Raw genomic sequence first — 22,567 nt, forward strand, 5'->3', positions numbered from 1 at the left:
TCCTCCTCCAGACAGATGCCTTCTCCTGTGGTCACACTCTTTACTCATTACTCTTGCCTAGCCACCAGCCTTTTAAAGCCATGCTGCCATCACTACAGGAAGCTGGACAAAGCTGAGCAGCCACCCATGACTCTCTCCCCAGATAGCCAGAACTGCATTCCATAAAATGCAAATTCTTACTCCCTCAAGCCAGAGACTTAGGTGAACCTATAGGGATGTATGTGGCCTGTGTTTTAAGTACAAAATGTACTTGGTGCAGAATGGTCTTGCTGTTCACACCTGATGTATCCTGGGAGAGACTGGAGTTGAAACATTGAGATTAATGGGACCAAGGTAGAAGAGGCAATACAGGTAACTTTAGGGGAATAACTTTATTTAATAACATTGAAACGACAACTTGTTATCCACTTAGAGGACCTAATACCTGGAACAGTGATCAGTTATGAGAACAAGACTGAATGTAACATTAATTCCAACAGCAAAGAACAATCTCAATCAATACCAAACACAATTGCAAACAATTTAGAATGTGTAAAGGTCTGGGAAAATAAAAAGCTGTGCTTGATGTTGACAATATCACAAAGACAGTGTCCGCTGAGCTACTATGGGAGATCATTCTACAGCTAGGATGCCACCACTGAAAAAGGCCCTTTTTCACAAAAGTATATGTGAACCAGAGTATCAGTAACCTCATCACAAGTACCTTGCATTGGGCTAGGAAATGTGCTGCAAGTCTGTGCAATTAACAGAATATAATAAGCTAGAATCATCCAGTCCTAGTTAACTCAGAGCCTTAATCTGGACTGACCATAGTCTTTAGAACAGTTTGAAATGCAGCAGTGTACAAATCATTGCAGAAATCAAGTGGGAGGTTACTGGAATGTGGGTAGTGGAAAGAAGACTATCTTAGTCTAGATAGGGTCCCAGCTGGTATGTCAACCAATAAACTAATTAGCAGACTGAGACTGTTGGGTCCTTCCTGTAAACCAGCAACATGGCAGAGCATGATGCTGTACAGTGAATGCAAATTTGTACCAGTGACTGGGTGGGGCATCTCTGCCCCAAGGGCTGCATGCCAGCTGTAGACGTGGCTGAAAGTATTAATGGGTTAGCCAGGGCTGCTTCCCCCTCCCTTCAGGTAGTTTATTCAATATGCAATTGGGATGCCAAAGATAATGGGTCCTCAAAACTGAGCACCTCTGCCCTCCCATGCAACACATGGCTGGCCAGCTAATTCATGATCCTACTTGGTTGGACGATTTCTTGCACAAGCATGTCAAGTGCTGGAGAATCAACCCATTTTAGCACTGTCTTTGCAGGACAGTGCAAGTTTTTATTTTTCTTCCATTTTCTCATGGTCTTTGAGGACAAATTGGTATGATTTTCAAAAACATTACAGTGGTACCTAAATAGAAGGGATGCATTGTTTAGGCAAAGGGGAATATGAAGCTATTAAAAGGATAAAAAACCCCTAAGGTAAGTCACTAGTTGCTATGAGGTAGCTTTGCTCATATTCCTTGTCTGGTATTCTGCTTAAGTAAAAGATTTTTATCTAGTGATTAATGGAGAGGGCTTTCATTTCTTGCACCATTTAATGCTGGCTTAAACTAAATATAGGCAAAAAAAGCCTAGTCAGGTTTGTATTTATTTCTAGCTAGGCAAAAGTAAGAGGAAAGTGGCCCTAGTATCTGCAAGCATGGCTCATTCAAAATATATCCCATGTACTGTAGCCACAGCAAAGAGTGATGAGTTGGTGAAAGTAGCAGAGGCAAAGCTGTCATTCCCCACATCCCAAAGGGACCGGCTGGCAATAAGCAGACCTTGGTTGGCCTGCTGGCCCAGGAAGACATTACACACCAGTTTGTACCTAGATGGGGTTAAGTCTTTGACTCTGTTCCGTATAAGGTCTGACAGGTTCTGGACTAACTGCCCACTGTTTGCAGGGTTGTACTTGGCATCACCTAAGTAACTTGCCAGAACAGATTCAAGAACCTGCTGCATCCGGAAAGAATTAAATTTGCAGCCTTCATCTGGCTGTATCTTGTAGGTATTTTCATAGTGTGCCTCCCGAATGGGTTCAAAGAGTGGTAGCCCAGAAAAACTCACTCGGCCACAGTGCATCCAGGGCCCAATGGACAGGCGCCTTCCCCCAGCAACCAGTGAGTTCCTCCTGCTGGAAAAGGGAGCATTGAGGATGCTCATGATAGAGCTTCTCCTGGATGTTGGCAAGGGAGCTTTCCCTTCTTCGGTGCTCTGCAGACGCAACAGCTGCCGGTGTGCCACATCTGTGGGCTGAGAGTTCCGCTGGGGAGGTAAGGACCCTGCCTTTGGCTGGGCGGAATTGGTATCTTCTGAAGACATTACCTGGTTGAGCATTTCCTGGGTCAGTGTTGGAGGCCAGTCTGCCATTTCTAAGTAGTCAACCCCTGGGGCACTAGGGAAAGACAAGCACAATTTGCTCCATTATTGTTGGCTAGGACCATGGTTCTTTGGCAGCCAAACTTCTTTGATAAAGTAGGCGAGTTTTGTTTACAAGAGCATTCTTCAAATGGCTCCATTCTTCCAAACCAGGCAATTTGTAATACTAATGCAAGAAGGGATAGCTTAAATGACTGCTGTGGCCAACTAGTGTCTGTAATATATTTACTTTTGCCAACAGTTTGGAAGGTGCCATGGTAGCTGGCCACCTTATGCTTAACCATGTACTCTGGGAGCCATGAGTGTATGATTGTGCATGTAGGTGTATAAATATCTGAATGAAGAAGATCCCTTTCTTGGGATGCATCTTTTGCTATAGGGTGCACCTGTTTGGCAAACTGGAGCAATCATCAGTTCAGTGTTCCATTACTGCAGCCTTTCCCAGCCTGATGCTCTCCAGATGCACTAAAGTGCAGTTCCTATGCCAAATGGTTAAGGGTGATGGAAGTACTAGTACAATTCTAGAAGGCACCGGACTGGGAAAAGCTGCACTGCAGTATACATTTTCGGGGGGAAAAGTGACCTGTATCCAGGTCTTTGGCACAAAATGTATTTATTTCAATGTACCTCATTTTCAAATATGGAAATCAGAATACCAGTAACTACATATAGTATTGATTTGTTTGTGTGTATTTTCCCCTACATTAGTACAGATTAGGATAAGATTAATAGCCCTCAAAGAGACAAGAAAGTGAGTCTTCAAAATTGCCCATCTTGGAGGTCCTTCCTCCCATGTTGCTTTCCTGGTCTAAAGTATTGCCATTCACTGCTCTGTTACCAAGTTTCTCAGTGTCTTGGAATGAATCTGTACCATGTTCCAACTCACTATTTTATACTTCCTGTCTTTTTACTATTTACCTTCCACAAGAGTCTTTGCATTCCGTGGGGTTACAAAGGTCTCTGGAGAGATGCCTGGGGAAGTTTGTGCCCACAGTTCTTCACAGCTGTTCCAACTATAAAAACTTCTTGCTCTAAAATACTTCCAATTTTACTGTTTAGAAAATGATCCAATTTATGGTCTGCTTGTAGACCTCTTTTTAAAAAGACTTTATTAATATTTTTTTGAGGACAAATACGTGAGTTGTTTTTAAATAGTGAACAGCAGATACAGAAACTAGCAATCCATACTACAGGCTTATATGTTGTTCAGAATCATTTTTGAAAGTGCTAGAATCTGTGTGTTCTCTCTCTCTCTCTCTCTCTCTCTCTCTCTCTCTCTCTCTCTCTCTCTCTCTCTCTCTCTCTCTTCCTGACATCATGACAGCAGATAACACCCTACTTCTTGCACTTCAATGTTCAAATGTGCATTTGGTCAGAGAATGCACAAACATGTCATTGTCTGGCTATCTGATCATATAGCTGTCTGCCTTTACTTGCCTACTGCTGCTGTTGGATGCTCTGATTTTGTTGCCCACCAGTCAAGTTTATATTTTTAAGTCTGCATGTTTTGATTCTGTCTTGATACTTTTCATTAGTTGCTTTGGAGAGTCTATTATAGGACAAACTAACAGGATAAAATGTTTTAGTAGAGGGAAAGAAATAGAATGGGGAAACAGGACACTTTTTGTTCCCACTGCTCCTTGCCCCACCATCACTAGCTAGCTGCTTAGCTTGCAGTCAGATTTGAATCACCAAAATATGTAGATGAGTGGTGGGGCCACCCACTTCTTCTCTGGATGAACTCTCCACCACCACCTGGCTGCTTTCAGACATTTCAATGTGCCCCACGTTCTAAGTCTGTTGCTATAAGTTATAGTTAGGCCTTCCTCCTGAAAAGCAATTTTGTTACTTAAAAAAAGTATGCCTTACAGGTGAGACTTTCTCATAAGTCAACCACAACTCTAGATTCTAGAAGGAAAAAGTTTATGGAGAAGAGGGATAAAAATGTGGAATAAATGGGCTGCTCCTAAAATGAGAGGGAGAGAGAATAGGAAGAAAAGTTGCAAAATTATGTCTAATTATTTCCCTTCAATTCTCTTCTATCGAAATTGCAAACTATAGGTGCAAACTACATATAAGAGAATTCCAGAGATTGCACCTTTGTTAATAAAACAGCACTGATACATGGGCACACGTTTTTGTTTTTAGCAATACCTTAAAAGCCCTATTTTAATTTTATATTTTAAGCAACTATTGTCCCACATCAATAATTTTGAAATAATGTTTTTATACAGCATTTATATACCAGGATTCCTTGTAGACAGAGAAAAGTAGGAACTGAAAAGTAATTTCTAATTTGGGTTAGAATCAGTAGTCTCCATTTTATGGAATGTTCTCAAACACTTTAACTGTGTTATCATGAACATTCATCATCCAAACAGCAAGGACTGATAATAATTTAAATGATAGCAAAGGTGTGATTTCCCACCTGGTCTTTCAAGGCATTTTATGGGAGCATTCCCAAAACCCTCTGTTAACCTGTGTATTTAGTCCGGATGTACCAAGCTGGACTTCTACCACAGTCTTTAACACAGAGCATAAATCTTCCTCCTCTGTTTTTAAACACTATTTGAACAGGTGAAAATATGCACAAAACTTAACTTCACTTGATAATTTAAACTGTACAGTGAGATCGTTAAATCACATTATGGGATTTTGTGGACACACCCTTGATAGATTGCAACAGATGCAAGGCAGTCTGTCAAAAGCGAAAACAAAATGCCCTGCTTAGTCAGCAAGAGGGGGTGCCTTGTAGAGTGGAAACCCAGAGGTGTTACATCCCAGCCAGTCTTACCTGGAAGCAATGCAGCCTTGCACAGAGGCCAGTAAGCTTGCTAGAAGGTGAGCTCGGCTGGATATGTGAACCAGAAAGGCTCTTCAATGCCCATTATTTTGTTAAAGCTTGCTTGGGCTTGTTGTGAGGGCCTGCCAAGGCCCCCACCCCTACCTCCCTGCCTTAATAAGCTCCCTCCCTTGCCATGGTAAATCATTGGCCATTTAATGTGACAGTTCAATAGAAGAGTCATCAAGGGTACCGTGGCAGGACTGGGCAGCCTGCCACCCAAAATGGAAGGTCTCCATGGAGACTGTATCTCTCACATTATTTTTTGCACAGCCTGGAGTATATGCGGGAGGGGGAATGTGAATACTCTATACTTCGTGGTAGCTTTGGGGACCCAGGAAGATTGCATTATGGACTAATGGCCATTGTGACATTACAGCACTAGGCCAAGCTAATGAAATTCCACTTTCAGCCAGGGCATTTCCTGGAGGCCATGTCCCCTTACTTCAAAGCTTGCCTTCAAAATTGTGTGTCTATGGTTGGTGGCTGAAAAGCATTTAAGGGCCACACTAAATATGAGGTTGATTGTGTACATGAAACTGGCAGGCTTATCTAAAAGGAAACAGGCAAATAGCAACTGAAGGGAATCCCGAGCAATCTAGTGTGAGTTTTGGAGGGACAATTAATCCCTTCTCTAGTTGCCTGGGTCAAAATCCCCTCACAAAAGGGGCTATATCTGTTTTAAGAGAAGCCTGACACCAAAAGGAGTTTCCCTGAAAGTACAAACAGCAGTTTTGGGGGGGGGGGGTGTTTAACTCTTCCTCTGCACCTCCTACAGTTCTTAAGTTGATCTAACTTCCCTTGTTTTGCTTTTTTGTGCCTCTTCATTGGTTTCATGCACGCAACATCCCATCTAGTTTGGCCCTCAAGCCCCAAGGCTCCTATATATGCAATTGGCATTCCCAGTTAGAATCCCCTTGGCTTAATCTTTGAATTGCCAGTTCTACCAGGTAGATTGGATTTATTCGTTGTTTGTAGTGTAACTAAAGGAAAGGAAGGAACTGTCGCAAGCTGTGTTTCCTTTCTCAAGCCTCGATCTGTTCTCAGCAAAACTCTGTTTTTTGTTTCTACATGCAAATCTTCCATTCAAGTCTCTGAGCATACACAAAGCAGTTTGTTGAACCCAACCTGGCAATTATTTTCCAAACTCTCCTTATGAACACACTTGTGCCCCAACCCACAGGGGAGCTATGAAAATTAGTGTGTTTCCACACACTTCTCAACCAATTACACTTTTCACTGATGCTTCTGCCTAGCCATGGAGGGTCTCTCAGAGGGGAGTGACTGATCTCCGTTTGAAATTCCCCCATCTCAACAGCCTCTCCCACTTCCTGTACCTCCATAATGTTTCCAGGGTCAGTCTCCATCTCTGCCCCCTCATCTGCCTGAGCTAAGCACCAGCTTATCTACTCCCTGCTGTATTCCAGGGCCTTGAGCAAAGTCCTGCTCTTCAATCCCATCTAAACGTTCCTATTCTGAATCAGAATCTGAATAAGCAAAATTGGTGTGATGTGCAGTCTGGCAGGAATTCTTGGTCAAGCCCGCCATCCCACTTGCTCCCAACAGGAGCAATCTAATTGGATGGTCCCTTACTGTGTAAGGATTATAATTTGGTTCCAAAATATCATAGAAAACTTGTGGATATATTTAAGATATGCCCCCAAACATTCCACTTAATGGAGTCTATCGATCAGCAGTGGCATTCATCTTTGCATTTTAGTCTACTTGGTTTTTACTGGGAGTATAAGCAATGTTGTTAAGTTGAATTAAGAGTGCGATTATCCGTATGCATCTACATGCAAATAAAATGTAGGGGTCTCCTTACCCTTCTGTTAGAAGCTGCTACACTCATTGAGCTTCAACACCACCATGAAGTGGAGATTGTTATTGCTGTGTGTGGTCTTGATCCTGGCATGATGACTGGGACTGACAGCCAATGGCATTTGTTGATTGTTATCATGTTATCAGACCATAGGGTAACTTATGCTGAAGGGCTGGGTATGCTTTGAGTGTGGGTTGTTACTTGAACTAGGTGTTGTTGTTGAAATGTGGGTTATTGTGTTGTCTGAACCCAGCCAAGATAATAAACCATGGTGAATAACCCACAGTTCACAAGCCACCAACTAACTATGGGTTCTTTTCAGGAGTCTCTCACGGCTCAGCCCAGTGTTGTCTGAAGTCACATGCTGCCTATCTCCTTTTCAATCAGAAGTCTACCTTGCAGCAGAAGGTTCACATGTTGTAACAAACAGGGAATGGAGAAACCTAACTACTTTGAAATGTCTGCTTTAATTTATAGTGGAATCAGTGCAGGAGCTGCCTCTGAGGATGTGCTCAGCAGCTACAAGTCTCCAAGGTTTGTGGGAAAGATTTTTTGGTGTGCTTCAGTCTCAGCATCTCTAGTTATAGAAAGGGAAATGTTCTGTATTGCCTCCAGATGAAAGTCAAACTCCTGTCAGTAACCTGATAGGAATGCCACCCTACATCAATTTTGCCAGTTGAGTCACTTCCTTTATGAGTTTTATCACTTTCTCTTGTCATGATTCCTTTTAAGGCCTTTTTAATCTGCTTTGGTATGTCAAGGGAAACATAATGGAGTGACATGCTCCAATTTGTCTTTTCTTGTAACTTCTTGGGGGAAAAAAATAATGCAACAACAACCAAAAACAGCAACCAAAGGTGGAAGAAAGAAACTACAGAGGAGAGGAGCGGAGAGGAGAGGAGAGGAGATAGAAAAAGAGAAATAGAATAAAAGAAGCAACATATACAGTTTATCTCTGCACATTACATTCTTGGACTTCTGTACCCAGTTCTGAGCTACCTGTCTGTTTTTCAGTGTCAAAGCTCTAATGAGCAAATGCCATCTTGCCTTGACAACCTGCCTAACTTTGCTTCTCTTTTGATTCCACTCACAACCACTCCCCTCTCATCTTTGCTGAACTGATACTTGTTACCTTTGTTGTGATGAAATTTTCTTTCCCTTTGAAAAATCTGTTGGTTTCTAGTCAGTTGTTCTTGGCCATGCTCTGTCTCCTCACTGGCTTCCTCCCTCCTTCCCAGTCCAGTCCTTCACTCTATACTTTGCATCATTACCCAAGCACGCTTTTGCTGACCTGTTTATTTCTGGTCCAATTTCTGCATTCCTCCACTGAAGGCATTATTTCTGATTATATTGGATATGGTTATCCTTTGATTTCTCTGTGCCTTACTTTGCATTTGGTGACCTTGCACAGAAAGAGAGGAAGGTGTTCAAGGTGCTGTGTGTTTATTTTGTACTGACACATTTTGTTGCTATGTGACACAGAGTTTCCCCAGGTACAGCATTCTCCTTTAACTCTTTGTGACCAATGAATGACTGAAGATAGGACATCGGAAAATCTCTTGACAAGTCTACAGACATTTGAATCCTGATGCTTCAGAACCAGTTCTCCTACAATATTTTGCTTTGATTGTTGACCCCACTCCACCCCGCCCACCCCCATTCTCAGTATAACAGAAGTAAGTCTTGAAGAAACTTCAGCTGACTATATAAAAAGTCAGTTTTTGCACATTGCTGGCTGGGAAGTCCATTCATCTTGGTTTTTTCCTTCCACAGTAACAAGGGGGCAATAGTTGCTTATTTACCAGTGGTAGTTTGATCTGAGAAGAGTTACTAAATGTACCATAACCAGGATGAGATTTTGTGAAAGCTGTGTAGTTAGCAAGTTCATTTTATTACATGTCACTATAGGATTTTAACTTTACCTGGAAAGACAGCCACAAAACAGAAAAAGTCAATCAAATCTATAAAATCCTGATGGTCTGCCACATTCCTGCAAATCAGGAAGGGGCAATTTTTTTTAACAAAGAAGAAGATTGGTGCTAAGCTGCTTCCAATGTTACTGCTGCAAGTCTCCCTCTGGTTGCTTCTCCACCTGCCTTACCCCTTCAGCTTGTTTGCTCTGCATACATGCACCTGGAACTTAATGGAGAGGGAAGGTGAAGGCCAGAGATCACTTACACTCCTTCTCTCCACTCTACTCCTCTGTTCCAAATTGCCCCTTGCAATCCTGCTTTGCCACAAGAAAGAAGGAGAATAAGTCAGCATTAGACAGTTCATGGTAATATAATGAAGGGCCTGCTCACATGTTACCAGCTTGCTGCTTCTCCATGGCTCCATCTGTTGCAGTGTATCTGTGATTATGCCCCAATCCCCAGCAAGAACCATGCACTTCTGGCAAAGAGCCAGTTCTTACCCATTATCCTTCTAGAGGAGTTTGCAGAAACAGAGTTAGTGATCCAAGAAGGAAGCAAAAATTATTTCCTGGCTATATTTTTTAGAGGAAAGAAAAGAAAAAGGGGAGGATCTAGCTGCAGTCAGGCAATTTTCTACGTGCATAGCAAATCCATTTTGACAGGAATAGCTCTTAATTACCAGGTAGACAGTTATACATATAGAAGTGCCTCATACACAGAGCTGGCCTTTACTTAGGCTGCAATTAGCCACTCACAGCATGAACCTGCTTCACTCAAGGCCTGAAACCTTGATGGGAGTTGATTAGGGAGGCTTCAGTCTCTGGGTGGTTTGTGGAGACAGCAGGTACATTCACATGTCACAATAACCCATCCTGGAAATAAGTCATGCTGGGCTGGTTCTTCCCTGAATAAGTCACAGCTTGTCACCTCTTGCCCTCTTGCAGTATCCCCTGCAGTGTCTCAGAGGATATTACAGCAGTACTGACTTGTCTCTCCCCTATTAGAATCTCAGAAAAAAGTGAAAAAGTGAACAAAGCAATGCAGAGAGAGAAAGACAGGAGACTCTTGCCACAAAGTGAGTTCAAATCCCACCACCCCTATTTCTCAAGCAAAGATCATTTGTACCTTTGGCTTTCCTTCCTACACTCTGGTATCATAAAGAAGAGATCTTGATCTTCCTCTTTGTGGCAGCCTTTGAGGTACTTACAGACTACGATAAGATTCATTATTTGAGTGTCTGGCCAGGTCCCCGCTTAGGAGGTGGAGTGGGGTGAGATGCTGCAGTAATCCTAAACCATTTCTCACTCATCTTCTTTCCCCCTCTGTATTGGCCTGATCTAAGGAGAAAGGTGATGATGGAGAGTTTTACATACACCCCACAAGCTGGCACATGCAATCAGATGCGGTGACCCTGAAGCAATCATTTATATATGCTGCAGGGAGTTATGCAAACAGTCCTGGCAACTCTGCCCAGGCAAAGCAGGAGCCCTGAGGATGTCAGCTGCAGAGATGTGTCGTTTTCGTTTTGCTGACAAAGGCATTGGTAGGCATATGATCCTCCGATGTACTCTTGCAAAACCCGAGCTGGTTCTGAACATTAAGTCCCCATGCAAGGCTTCTGCCCATTTGCACTTTTGACGGCAGCCCCTAAGATGGCTCAACTCCTTTTCCGTTCACATTTAACATGCATAGGCACAGCCCAGTTTGCTGGGTGTGGGTGTATGTTTTAGCTTCTTCTGCAGCCTTGCTTTGGTTTTGCAAAAGCCTTTCCCTTCCCTGCTTTTGTGGCCCCTCCTACCGCAGCTGGATTTTAGGGCCTGGGCAGCTGCCTGTTGCCTGGCAATATGCAGTGTTGCTTCCCCCTTCTCTGGCCTTGCTCTGCATTCCTGCTTTGCAGCTGAGCTCCCAGCCAGCCGTGACTCCTCTCGGTGATATCCTTATTACAGACAGCAAGCCACGGCGGCCCTCACTGAGCCCCTTGAACGAGGCTGCCCTAGCCTGGGTCACCGGAGAGAACCCGGTTCCAACCCATGGCCTCGCCCTGCTCAGTCCTCATGCTAGGGGATTCAGATGCCTTTGCTGCCTCCCTCAGGACTCTCATCAACAACCCACAGTTCAGGTGAGCCAGCTGGGAGAGCCAGCCAAGAGAGCCTGGGGATCATTTCGTGGCTGAGAGCAAAGGCCGCAGCTGAAGCGACGAGGGAAAACACCAGGCGGAAAGCTGGGAAGAAACTTTTAAGCTTGCTCTCCTAGCTTGTTGAGCTGGGAGAATTCAAAGTTTGAGAAATGAGGAATGCTCCATGCCTTATCCCAATGTCAACTGTGAAGAAGACCATATGCCCCCCGCTCACACCAGCTCAGCCTGAGTGTGTATAGGAGTAACTTCTAGGCCTGCCAAGTCACGACTTCGTGCAGCTCCCCTTTGTAGAGCTGCCGAAGATTTATTGGAATTATTATGGGTTTGCAAAACAGTACTCAGGTTTATGTAGCTGCTGACTAGGGCCATCTATGAAGATGTTATCTTTAAAACCCTGCTCTGGAGATCATTTGAGGAGGAAAATATTTATTTGAAAAAGTAGCCAAAGAAGTGCTTTTTATTTTGCAAACCTTTATCTCTGTAAACTTATCAGCTGGAGGGAGGAAAGGTTGAGTCACAGGAGTGGATCAGTGAACTTCTGAATACAAAATAACGTTACTAAGGCATGAATCAGAATGTTCTTAGAACTCTTTATATGAGCTGAGGGGTGTGTGTGTGTTTGTGGGTTTAATATGGACATGTTAGTGAAGGTAAAAATATGTACACTGGAATGTGTGATGTACAGCATGAATGATCATTTGTATGTGGCTGTGTGAACTTTGCATACGTTGCTTGCTCAAAATATTATTTGCAAGGTTGGCAAAGTACTATTTAATTGATTATAAATAGCTTTCTATGGTTGCAATTGTTGCAATTTATGTTGCAATTTATATCCTGCCTTTTTTCCTACAAAGGGCTCAAGGCAGCTTACATCTCCTCCTCCATCTTATCCCCACAACAACAACCCTGTGAGGTAGGTTGGGCTGAGAGTCTGTGACTGGCCCAAAGTCACCCAGTTGGCTCCATGGCTGAGCGGGGACTAGAACCCAGATCGTCTGAGTCCCAGTCCCAGGCTTTTAACCACTACACCACACTGGCTCTCCCACTACACCACACTGGCTCTATGGTGACATCATAATGTAATTATCATGTTATCTAAGTGTGCAAATGCTTTACAGCCATTATTATACTTTCCTCTGTAATCTGATGAAGCAAATTATTCCTTGCATTTTGCACATAAGAAACTGAGGCTGTGGTATGGTGACATGACTAAGAGTACAATCCTATGCAGGCTTAGACTGAAAAGTCCTACAATTCCTGGTGTGGCTTCAGCCCAGACATGCATGGAATTATGTCCTGCATGGCTCAACAGGAATTTTAATTGACTTTAATTTTATTAAATGTTTCCATATATTCATTAAGTCACTTTATTTTACTCATGCTGAGTCATAGCTTTGTCTTCTGTATTACACCAGGTACCAGCATTCACATTCAAGGGAGAAAGCACTGGGGTTGCCATATGCACATTCGGCAGGTCATACTGGTGATCCATCATCTTCAACACTTTTAGGATTCATTTGGCTATATATTCTTTGTTTCATTTCTATACCACCTGTAGTCAAAGCTCTCTGGGCAGTTTACAACAAATGAAATTAAATTAAATGAAAATAAAATACAATAGATAAAAACATTAAGAATTAAAAATTATTTAAAAAGTAAATAAAAGAACATTAAAAGACAAAAAAAGTCCCAGCCAAGAGTAAAAGAAAGGCACCTGGCTAATTCTATCAGGCTGCTGAGTGACCAGGGATGTCTTTAAAGGCTTCTGCAAAGAGAGCTATCTTAATTTGGTGCCAAAAAGATAGCAAATGTGGCAGCAGGCAAGGCACAGCAGGGAGGTTGTTCAAAGATGGGGGCCACCACCAAAAAGGCACTTCCCCTAGTTGTCACCTTTCAGGCATCTCAAAATGAAGGCCCTACAGGCTGAGCATAGTGTCCAGATCGATCAGGGCAGGGAGAGGTGCTCTGACAGGTATTGTTTCCCAAGTCATGCAGGGCTTTATAGGTTAAAATCAGCACCTTGGATTAGAACTGGAAGCATGCAGGCAGCCAGTACAAGTGGGCCACAACGGTTTTATATGTTCGGACCTCCAGGTCCCAGTTATTAATCTGACTGCCACATTCTGCTCCAACTGCAGCTTCTTGACCCATCTTCAAGGGCAGCCCCACATCGAGTGTATTGCAGTAATCTAATTTACAGATCACCAGAGCATAGATTCCTGAAGCCAGGCTATCCCTGTCCAGGTAGGGGCACAGTTGGGCCATCAGCTGAAGCTGTAAAAAAGCACTCTAAGCCATCAATGCCACCTGAGCCTCAAGTGACAAAGATGGATCGAGGAGCACTCCCATTCTACAAACCTGCCTCTTCAAGGGGAGTGAGTCCTTGTCTGGAACAGATTGAATATCCCACCCCAATCTGATCCAAGGAATCATTCAGTCTTGTCTGGATTGATTTTCAGTTTGTTCGCCCTCACCCAGTCCATTATCATAGCCAGACCAATGTATCACATCCATATGCTGACAATGGCAACACACTCCAAAACTCTGGATGACCTCATTTAGTGGTTTCATTTAGATGTTAAATAGCATGGGGGACAGAACAGACCCCCTGAGCAAACCAGTGCTGGAGAATCCACAGGGCTGAACAGTATTCCCCAGGTATCACCTTCTGGAGATGGCCCTTCAAGTAGCAGAGGAACCACTGCAATGCAGTGGTCCCCACTCCCATCTCAGCCAGCTGCTCCTGAATAATAACATGGTTAATGGTAATGAAAGCCTCCAAGAGGTCCAGCAGTATCAACAGGGGTCTCACCCCCCTGGTTTACTCCCAGCACAAATCATCATACATTCTGGTTAATAGCCATTGGTCTTTCTTTGTTAATACTGACACTTAAGAATTAATCTGGCCACATATGCATTCTGATTAGTTACACTCTCTAAAAGGTGTTGTTCTCTTGAGTGAAATACTACTTACTTATTGCTTGAAATATCACATATTGCTTAAAAGTGTTCTAGTATATAGGAAGCCAGTTGTCTATAGACTCCAGCCAAGCAGTGGGCCAAACATTAGCATTTTCCTGCAGCAATGCCTGACCCAGCATGGGTAGAGCAACCAGACCTATCCCTTAAACTTTGAAGTGCCACATTATGAACAACATTTTAAAGTGATTTATCTGTTTCTATCAAATTAGGCTTCTTTGTATAAACCATGGTGCCTTATTCATTCCTTATAATGGCCTAGGATTTCTATTACCATCTCTGCTTCGTTGTGTTTGCATAATTAATATGGCATACAATGTGGGACAAGTCCATAATCTGTTCAGTCCTGCCAATGGATGGTGCTGCAATCTGTACCATACAGAGTCAGAGCTGTAATCTGTAAACACTAGATGAGTAAAAGCTTGGGATTGGAGTTGCTCATTCTTCTCTTAGCATTCCAGAGAATGATGGTTAATTTTACTTCTAATCATTAGAGCATCAGGTGCAGTTAATGCTGGTGCAGGGTTCAGAGTGGAAATTTTCCCCTTTATTCACTGTGGGTCTACCTGCCGTTTTAAGACATCTAAATGTGTTTTATTTATTTATTTATTTATTAAAACATTTTTATGCCGCCCCATTCGCCGAAGCCTCGGGGCGGCTTACAAGATAGATTTTCTAAATACATTAATTTTCTTAATGGTTCTATGGATACAGTGCTCATACTGCATGCTTCAGCTTTTCATTTATAATATAAATGGGTTATTTTTCCTATTGTATGTTCTAAACTGAAGATACAGCATCTAAACAATTCAAGATTATCTTCCCATGTAGTAGTGGCTCAAAGTATATTTCTATGGGCAGACCTAACAGGACATTGAGGACTGTACCCCTCTACAGGTGGTAGACTTAAATTACTTTCGGGCCCTTTCCAATGTTGCAATTATATTATTCTACTATATCCACTATAGCTTGCATTGCCTTTGTGATGCATCTTTTTTTTTTTTTTGAAACTGACTTGCTTGAAGGATGGGATTCACTGCACAATAGTTTATTTTCATGTTTACCTGTTCCTCAACACCAGCCATTTGTAAGGTGGTTTTAAACAGTTTGTATTTTGCTGATTGGAACATTGCTGATGAGGTCACACAGAAAGGTCATTTGAAACCCCAACTTAAGGCCCTTCCAGACAGGTGGATATATTTCCATAATGAGCGCACATATGTTGCTGATTTCTTTCATGGAGATACATATGTCTTTGCTGTAGAGATACTGCATTTTCCTAATAGTCATAAAAAGGTAGCCAATGAGATTTTCTCTCCCATCTAATACATCCGGGGAGACATGAGTGCTGTACAACGCATGCTTGTGTGAGAATTGCAGGCACCTGTTGAACCATGCCTTAGATTTAATTAGTGGGAAGCCTTGGTATGACCTAGTAATAATCAGTTATAAACTTACAGAAGGCAGAGTGTAGCATGCTATGAAGAAGTGACAAATATCAGCCAAATAGGCTCGTTTTCTCTACAGCAATGCCTGCAAGAAGCCTACCCAATTTTAGTATGTAGAGGTACGATATTATGCAACTGGTGCTAGATCTGGGCCAGTAAGTACAAGTCTCTGGTGATTGTTAATCTCTATTATGCTACTGTGGCTCTTGACTGGTATAACTAGTAACTGATAATTGTTTGTGTCAGAGAAATCATCACCTCTCAATGCAATATTAGTAAAAGATGCAGATCAGTTTTCTGGCCCATAGAAGTGAGAAAGTCATTATGTAAAGGAAAATGTAGTGAAATACCGAGTTAATTGCAGAACAGACATGGCTGTGATATCTAAGTGAATATACACCCATGCAAGCCACAGTGTGGCAGGAAAATCCTCCTACATGTTCTCTTTCACCCGCTGCAACTGTGGTGGGTCCTTATCATTTATTTGATGATCCTACATATATCTAATTTGGCAATCTACAGCGCTGTTTGGAATGCAGAGCTCAGGATCATGAGGTTATCCTAATGACTACTTTTAAGCTAATACTGGTTTCCGGTTTCTTGGTGTCTGCTGATCTGGGCATGTGCATCCATTGCCATGTGCTGAGATTATTCTGTTGTTTGGCATGCTGTGGCTAACCCACATTGACAGGCCAAGCCTATATGCATGCTGTGCTGGAGGATGGGAGATAAACTGCCACTACACTACTGAAATAGCTGTCATACCTAATGTGTGGTCAGTGTGGAAAGGGAGAGAGAAAGCACACAAACAGGAAATGCAAAAATAGCATCAGAATGGAAGACATCCCCAGCAACTCTGCTGGTGTCCAGCCACCTGGGCCACTGTTGATCCATGTAGAGGGAACCAGCAAATTCAGATCAACAGGGGCATGCCGAACCCCACATCACCTCTGAAAAGAAGGCAATGCCATGCTGCCCCCAGTCCATCAGCTCCAGGGGCACAACCAGCAACCATCCTGCTATTGCCAGTCTTCAGGCAGTCCTACAGGCAAGGGCTTGGATCCCCTTACAACGCTTAGAATCAACTTTTGGAACATAACACAGAAAAGGGAGGAAGCCATACCTACCTGATGTAGCAACCACATAGTTTCCTGGCAAATGGGTTGCAAAGAGCACATGTTGCCTCCCTGAGACAAGGGTTTATGGTCCATGCAAGGAGCAGAATGCCCTTTTGTCAAGTGGCCATGGGGAGGGGCCAAGGCGCATAACAAATGGGCCTGAAACACCCTCCAGTGGCTTCCTGTTTAGGACACAAGACTGGGAATTTAGCTTTTGCATGCCTGGGGTTAAATAGTCCTGTGGTGAGAGAGTTCCCAGGATTTAAACCCACATTGCAAACCCCAACGAACAGTTCCTTAAGCATTCAAGGCATAGCAGCAGACACATCAGAGGCATTATGCTTCACTTGCCACTCCCTTTCCCAAGACCCACCCTTGGATGCAAGGGAGCACGGGTGCTTATATATACCTGGGAATGCCACTGTCCAACACCATGAATCTTTATTTCCAAGAATGCCTGTGAGGCATCCTTAGAAAACAAAAGTGGTGGGTGGCTGCCACAAAATCCTTTATAATATGTTCTGCTGCCCAGGGGAAAAAAGAGAAAAGCATAAGCTGAGGCATGCTGGGGTGTGTGTTTGTGCTGGTGTGTGTGTGTGTGTGTGGGGGGGGGAATTATGTGGTCTCTGTGTTGGTTGGTTTCTTTGTGGTGTGTGCCTTGCATTCTGTGCGTGTGAGGCTTGCCTGGGCTTTTACGTTTGTGGGTTGTGTGTAGTTTGCCTAGAACATTTTGTCTCTTATGTGGGTGTGTGGCCTGGGGGTGTGAGTTTTGCCTGTTTGTGTGTTTCTAAGTGTTACTGGTTTACGGGTATTTTGTTGTGCTTTGGTTTCCAAAGTGTGACTTTATGTTTTGGAACTCACCTTTCCCTGCCCATTTAGGCCCCTTGTACTTAGGCCTTGGGCTTCTTATTCTTTTAGCTTCACCAGTCTGATTTTTGAGAAATGAGTGTTTTGTGACTGGCTATGCTATCATAGCCACCATTTTGTGAGATTGCCTGCAATGCATTCTGGACATGCCAAATGTTCCCATCAGCCCTCCAACATGGGAGATCTCTGGCCCAGGCTAATGGCCTGACCCCTGCATGAGCCACCTCAGCTCCTGGCCTATTCTCCCACCCCCATTTCCTAGTAAGCCAGCCCTGCAGGGCAAGATAGCATCACAGTGGACCTGACTGCCTTTCACAGTGCATACACCCTGATGGCTGGAGAGGTTTCCCTCCTCACAGGCCTGGAATCAGATTGAGGCAGGGGAGCCCTGAGCCCATCCTGTGCTCTTACCAAAGCATCCCAATCTGAGGGCAAGCTAAAGCCAGAGCATGCTGGGGAGGTCATCCATTTGCATGTGTTTCTAGAGACAGGGCCCCGCCGATGTGGCACCGTGTATCTTTTCCCAAGTCTCAGTCCAGAACCAGCCCAACATGTTTTGGGTGAGCTCTGTCTCAGTTCCTATTGCAGATGCTGCTTAAGAACATCAGTTGCACATTGCAAGTTCCAGGGACAAATCTTGTATGTTAATTCACTAAGATCACAATCCCATTTTTGTTTCTACAGACAAATGTAGAACTTCCAGCAGTCCTTAGTCAGCATGACTTGCAGGGGCATATTGGGAGCTGTAGGATTTTTTTTTTTTTTTGCCTAAGCATGCATAGTGTTGTGTGCACTAAGTGTCCTTAGAAAAGTCTGCTAGCATCCTTCTGTAATATGGATGTAATTCTACTGACCTCTCTTATAGGAAGTTGTAAGTATAATTGAGATAATAAATGCTTTGACTACTTATGTATTATGTAAAGGATACTACTTTAATACAGTTTAGTGTTTCATGCATCAATTGCAAAATTGATGAGTTGTAGTGGAACTTTGTTGCTGACTTTCCAGGACTTGATCTATATTATTTTTGTTAACAGCTTCCTAAACTTACTGGTGCATCTAATACGTTTCAGATTGCTTTCCTGTGTTTCTTTAGCTGAGAGTAAATTCCACTGAACTCAAATGCATATTTTGTTTGTTTCTTTACTTTCTCTCCATTCAACATGAGTGTTAATAGTTCATTGTAGGAAAGCTGCCTTTTATTATTTTCTGTTATAAATAAGCCCTGTAGATCAGGGGTCCTCAAACTTTTTGAATAGGGGACCAGTTGAAAGGCTGCAGTGACTGGCCCTGGGCTGGTGAGATGGGGGTGCCTGGGGGCACAGGCCGCTCGCTTGGAGATCTCCCAGCGAGTCCAAAACCATCTTCCAGCGAGCGAGCCACCACCTCCCCACCCCTGCTGTGAGGCAGCGGCCAGCACGCGCATACAGGAGGCAGGCAGCGGCGGCTTGGAGACCATCTCCGAGGGCGGGCGTACGGGAGGCAGTCAGCGGCTTGCTCTCTTGGAGACCATCTCCAAGCGAGCAAGCCACCACCTCCCAGCCTGCGTGCGTGCTTGCTGGCCAGATAGAAGGCCATGGCGGATCTGTCCCGTGGGCCGTAGTTTGAGGATCCATGCTGTAGATCCAAAAAGAGAGAACTAGACTCATGATGTGAAAAAAGTCCTATAAGGTGCAATCCTATGCATTTTTTTTAAAGGCCTACAACTTCCAGCATGCCCCAGCTTCAAAAATTTTCACACTGGCTGGGATAGCATCTTAGAAGGCAAATAGCACAAACCGAAATGTATGCCTTCCCGTGGGTGTATCATATCCATGTACAAGTGCACATACTTATGCTCATTGGTATGAGAATGAGAGAGGGAGAGTGTGACACAAATGATTTCAGGCGTTTTAACCTAATGTCTTTCAGGGACAAGTAAATCAGGACTGCAAGTGACAGCTCATTCCAGGCAGAAATAACAAATCATACAAGAGGCTGAGTGTTTCCTTAGTTCATTGTTGGGTATTCCCTCTGTCCAAAGCCTCTTGGTTTTAAAGTACTGCATCATCAAAATATTTTGGACATATTTTTGAAGCTGTTTAAGGCCTTGTTTTAGAACTAAAGCCAATTGTAGATGATAGGGCTGTTATCCAAAGTGTTTAGCTGAGTGCTTTACCTCTGTCACAATCCAACCCAAGAATGGCACCTGTTGACTGCAGCCTTGCTAACTACCTGCATTGGACTGAACTAGATGTTCATGGCAGCAGACTCGTGTCTCAGAAGGTGAGTCACTGCTGAACAACTAGAAACGGTGGAATGTGGGGCGATGAAGTTCAGAAGTGGTGGGTGGAGAAGCTATGTAAGAACGCTTTCAGCACCCATTGCAGTCTTGCCACCCACACCATGCTATTCCATGCCACCTCATTTCTCTCACAGTAAGGTTCATTTCCAAACTTGGAGTCTAATTAGGAGGAGGGTTGTAATGGAAATTCAATGGGCAGGGGAACATGTCAACACTTCCTCACAACTCCTTTACATGCAGCCAGTGATGTAGAGCCTTGCAGTCCGGTGGGCTCCCAAATAACCACACTCAGGGCAGCAGGCAATAAGGAGAGTGGCAGCAACTGCACCAGGAGGGACGTGCAGAAGCCTCTGAAGGTGCCTGCCGCACCCTTTCTTCTTCTTTCCTCCTCCTCCTTTCGCTTCAAAGATTTGATAGCTCCTGGGAGGGTGCCCAGGTGGTCATGTACCTGGTTACAAATGCTCATTTTATGAATATTTTGCTTATTCCCAAGTAAACTAGGACAGCAGAAGCAATCACCGTGTTATTCCTGCAGTTACAATGGTGTTATCTTTTAAGTGAATTTAAAATGTGAAACTGCATAAACTAAGAGTATTTTATTTTATCAGGCTGGCAAGAAGTTTTTCCCTATCAGTTACCACACTTACTACAATTTTAAGCGTGTAGAAACAGTTTTAAAGTGCAAAAACAAACATAGGGAAAGGCAGGGAAGAAGAGCAATGCTTAGTGTGTACTTCACATTAAAATTAATGCAACATTGTGATCTAGAGAGTGCCCCCACTCCTGCTAAGACTGTTAAGTCTAAAATTACCTACTGTAGCTGTGCCACTATCTGCAGCAGATCAAGGACAACCCATACTCTAAGTCAAGGGGCTGCTGCTGAATAGGTGGTTTGACCCATTATAAATTTGCTTTGAGCAGAACTTTGCAGGATGGTGCTCAGTGGAGGCAGCTGCAGAAAGGGGAGAGGAGATGGCTGGGAGTCAAGAAGTGTGCACAGTCAACTCCAACAGCTACACTGAGATCCCTGTTGCCTCTCTTTTCACAGCGATGTGACATTTCTGGTTGGCAGAGAGCAGAAGGAAGTCTTTGCCCATCGCTGCCTCCTGTCCTCCCGCTGCCAGGCATTCCATGCAATGCTGAGCCAGCCCCAGAAGGCACCACAAGCCCCACTGATCTTGAGCCATGTGCAACCCGAAGTGTTCCTTGCAGTCCTTGAGTACCTTTATAGTAACAGTGTCACCCTCAACAACCTCATTGTAAGTATGACTCCTGGTAAGGGTGGTGCTTCCAGAGAAAGTACTAAAGAAAGGGTGGGCTAAAATTAATAAATGGTGCTTTTAAACTGTTCGGGAATGAGATTAACAACCATTCTAAACCAGAACTGCAGATAAATTAAGACATACCACCAGCCCCACCAGGTATGTTTAGCAATGGAAAAAATTAATATCCAACATTTTCCACCTTCTGGCTGATGCTGTTGAAGATTTGCTCATTGTATGGAGTGTTTTAGTCATGTGTTTAATTTTCAGTTTTCATCCTATCTTTTGTGAATTTGTCATTTTCAGCCACTTTGACTATAATTTTTTGAAGTAAAATGACTCACAGATTTATGATTATGAGTTATCATGGCCGCTTAGTAAAATTTATATTCTTTAGGACTGTAGTCTAGTAAAATTCATGTGATTATGTTTTTTTTATAAAAGCTGGCCATGGCAAACTACTTGCCTAGAAAGCATAATTAAATACACTAGGTGAATGGCTAATTGCAAGACCATTCTAATCCATAACATTGACAGCAACTGATACTGGAACAATGCAGTGCAGCAGCTGCTTGGCTGAATGTGCTACAGAGCTTCCAGGGACAAGTAACATTAAGACTAAGTAGCATTACTGTCTTGTATTGGCTTTGTTCCATCTTTTGCTTATCCTTATGCAGTTCCCAATGTCTGAGGCCAGTCTTTTCCCATAGAGCCTTGTATCACAAGACTATTGCACTGAGTTCTGAAATGCTGCCTCTTCTCATTGCAGCATAACTAGAAAATGGGAGAAGGAAGGGGGCTGGGTCTTTGTGCAAGAATCCTGGCAGAAGCCACCACTGTTCGCAGCTTCCAAATAATGAGACTGTTACTTAGCTTTTTGTTAATTTAAAGCTGTTGGCTGCAATTCCAAAAGCATTGGCACAGACCTGATTCAAGAAAGGGAATGGAATTATTTGAGGGTCATTGGCTTAAAAACCATGCCCAGCGTATACTCTTAAAATCATTTGTTAATTCACTTCTTATATTTATAATAACTATACATTTTTACACTTAGTGAAAGCTGTTCGGGCAGTTCACAGTATGACAAAGCATAATATAAAACTTTCAACAGATCGACAATTAAAACAGTTTGAAACAAAGAATAGCAGTAAAACTACCAGGACCTGATTAAATACAAGCGCTAATATCAAAAGGTCCATCATAGCCTTTCAAATCTTAACTTGGCACTGAAAAGATGTCTAAGCTGACAGCAGGCAGACCTTGCTGGGGATACCATTCTGCAATGGAAGGTCCATCTCTTCTGTTGCCATCCTCAGAATCTCCCTCACAGAAGGGCATCAGATATGTGTCATAGTATCCATGTAGGTTTATACCAGAAGAGAGGTGCCATTTGTGGTTGTGGGCCTAAGCCATGTAAGGCTTTATAGGTCAAGAAACAAGCATCTTGAATTGGGCTTGGAAGCTTACAGGCAACCAG

General features: G+C 43.3%; 2 protein-coding genes across 2 annotated transcripts in view; one reads left to right on the top strand and one right to left on the bottom strand.

Annotated features, from left to right (window-relative positions):
* Positions 1-1,701: 1,701 nt before the first annotated feature.
* On the bottom strand, positions 1,702-2,409 carry DYNLT4 (dynein light chain Tctex-type 4). Its single transcript, XM_044431668.1, has one exon. It carries the CDS (start codon positions 2,407-2,409, stop codon positions 1,702-1,704), a length of 708 nt encoding a protein of 235 aa, XP_044287603.1.
* Positions 2,410-10,967: 8,558 nt separating this feature from the next.
* BTBD19 (BTB domain containing 19) overlaps positions 10,968-22,567 on the top strand; it is a 57,309-nt gene continuing 45,709 nt past the window's right edge. The window contains exons 1-2 of the mRNA XM_044441848.1: positions 10,968-11,114; positions 20,877-21,087. Coding sequence (XP_044297783.1) covers positions 11,026-11,114; positions 20,877-21,087 — 300 coding nt within the window. The 5' untranslated portion in view covers positions 10,968-11,025. The remainder of the gene's footprint in view (positions 11,115-20,876; positions 21,088-22,567) is intronic.

The sequence above is a fragment of the Varanus komodoensis genome, unplaced genomic scaffold, assembly GCF_004798865.1.
Source record: "Varanus komodoensis strain SLA01 unplaced genomic scaffold, ASM479886v1 scaffold1, whole genome shotgun sequence".
Taxonomy (NCBI): domain Eukaryota; kingdom Metazoa; phylum Chordata; class Lepidosauria; order Squamata; family Varanidae; genus Varanus; species Varanus komodoensis.

Bases quoted from the DNA above. Each gene is read 5' to 3' on its own strand.
- DYNLT4 (XM_044431668.1), bottom strand. From the start codon at position 2,409: ATGGCAGACTGGCCTCCAACACTGACCCAGGAAATGCTCAACCAGGTA.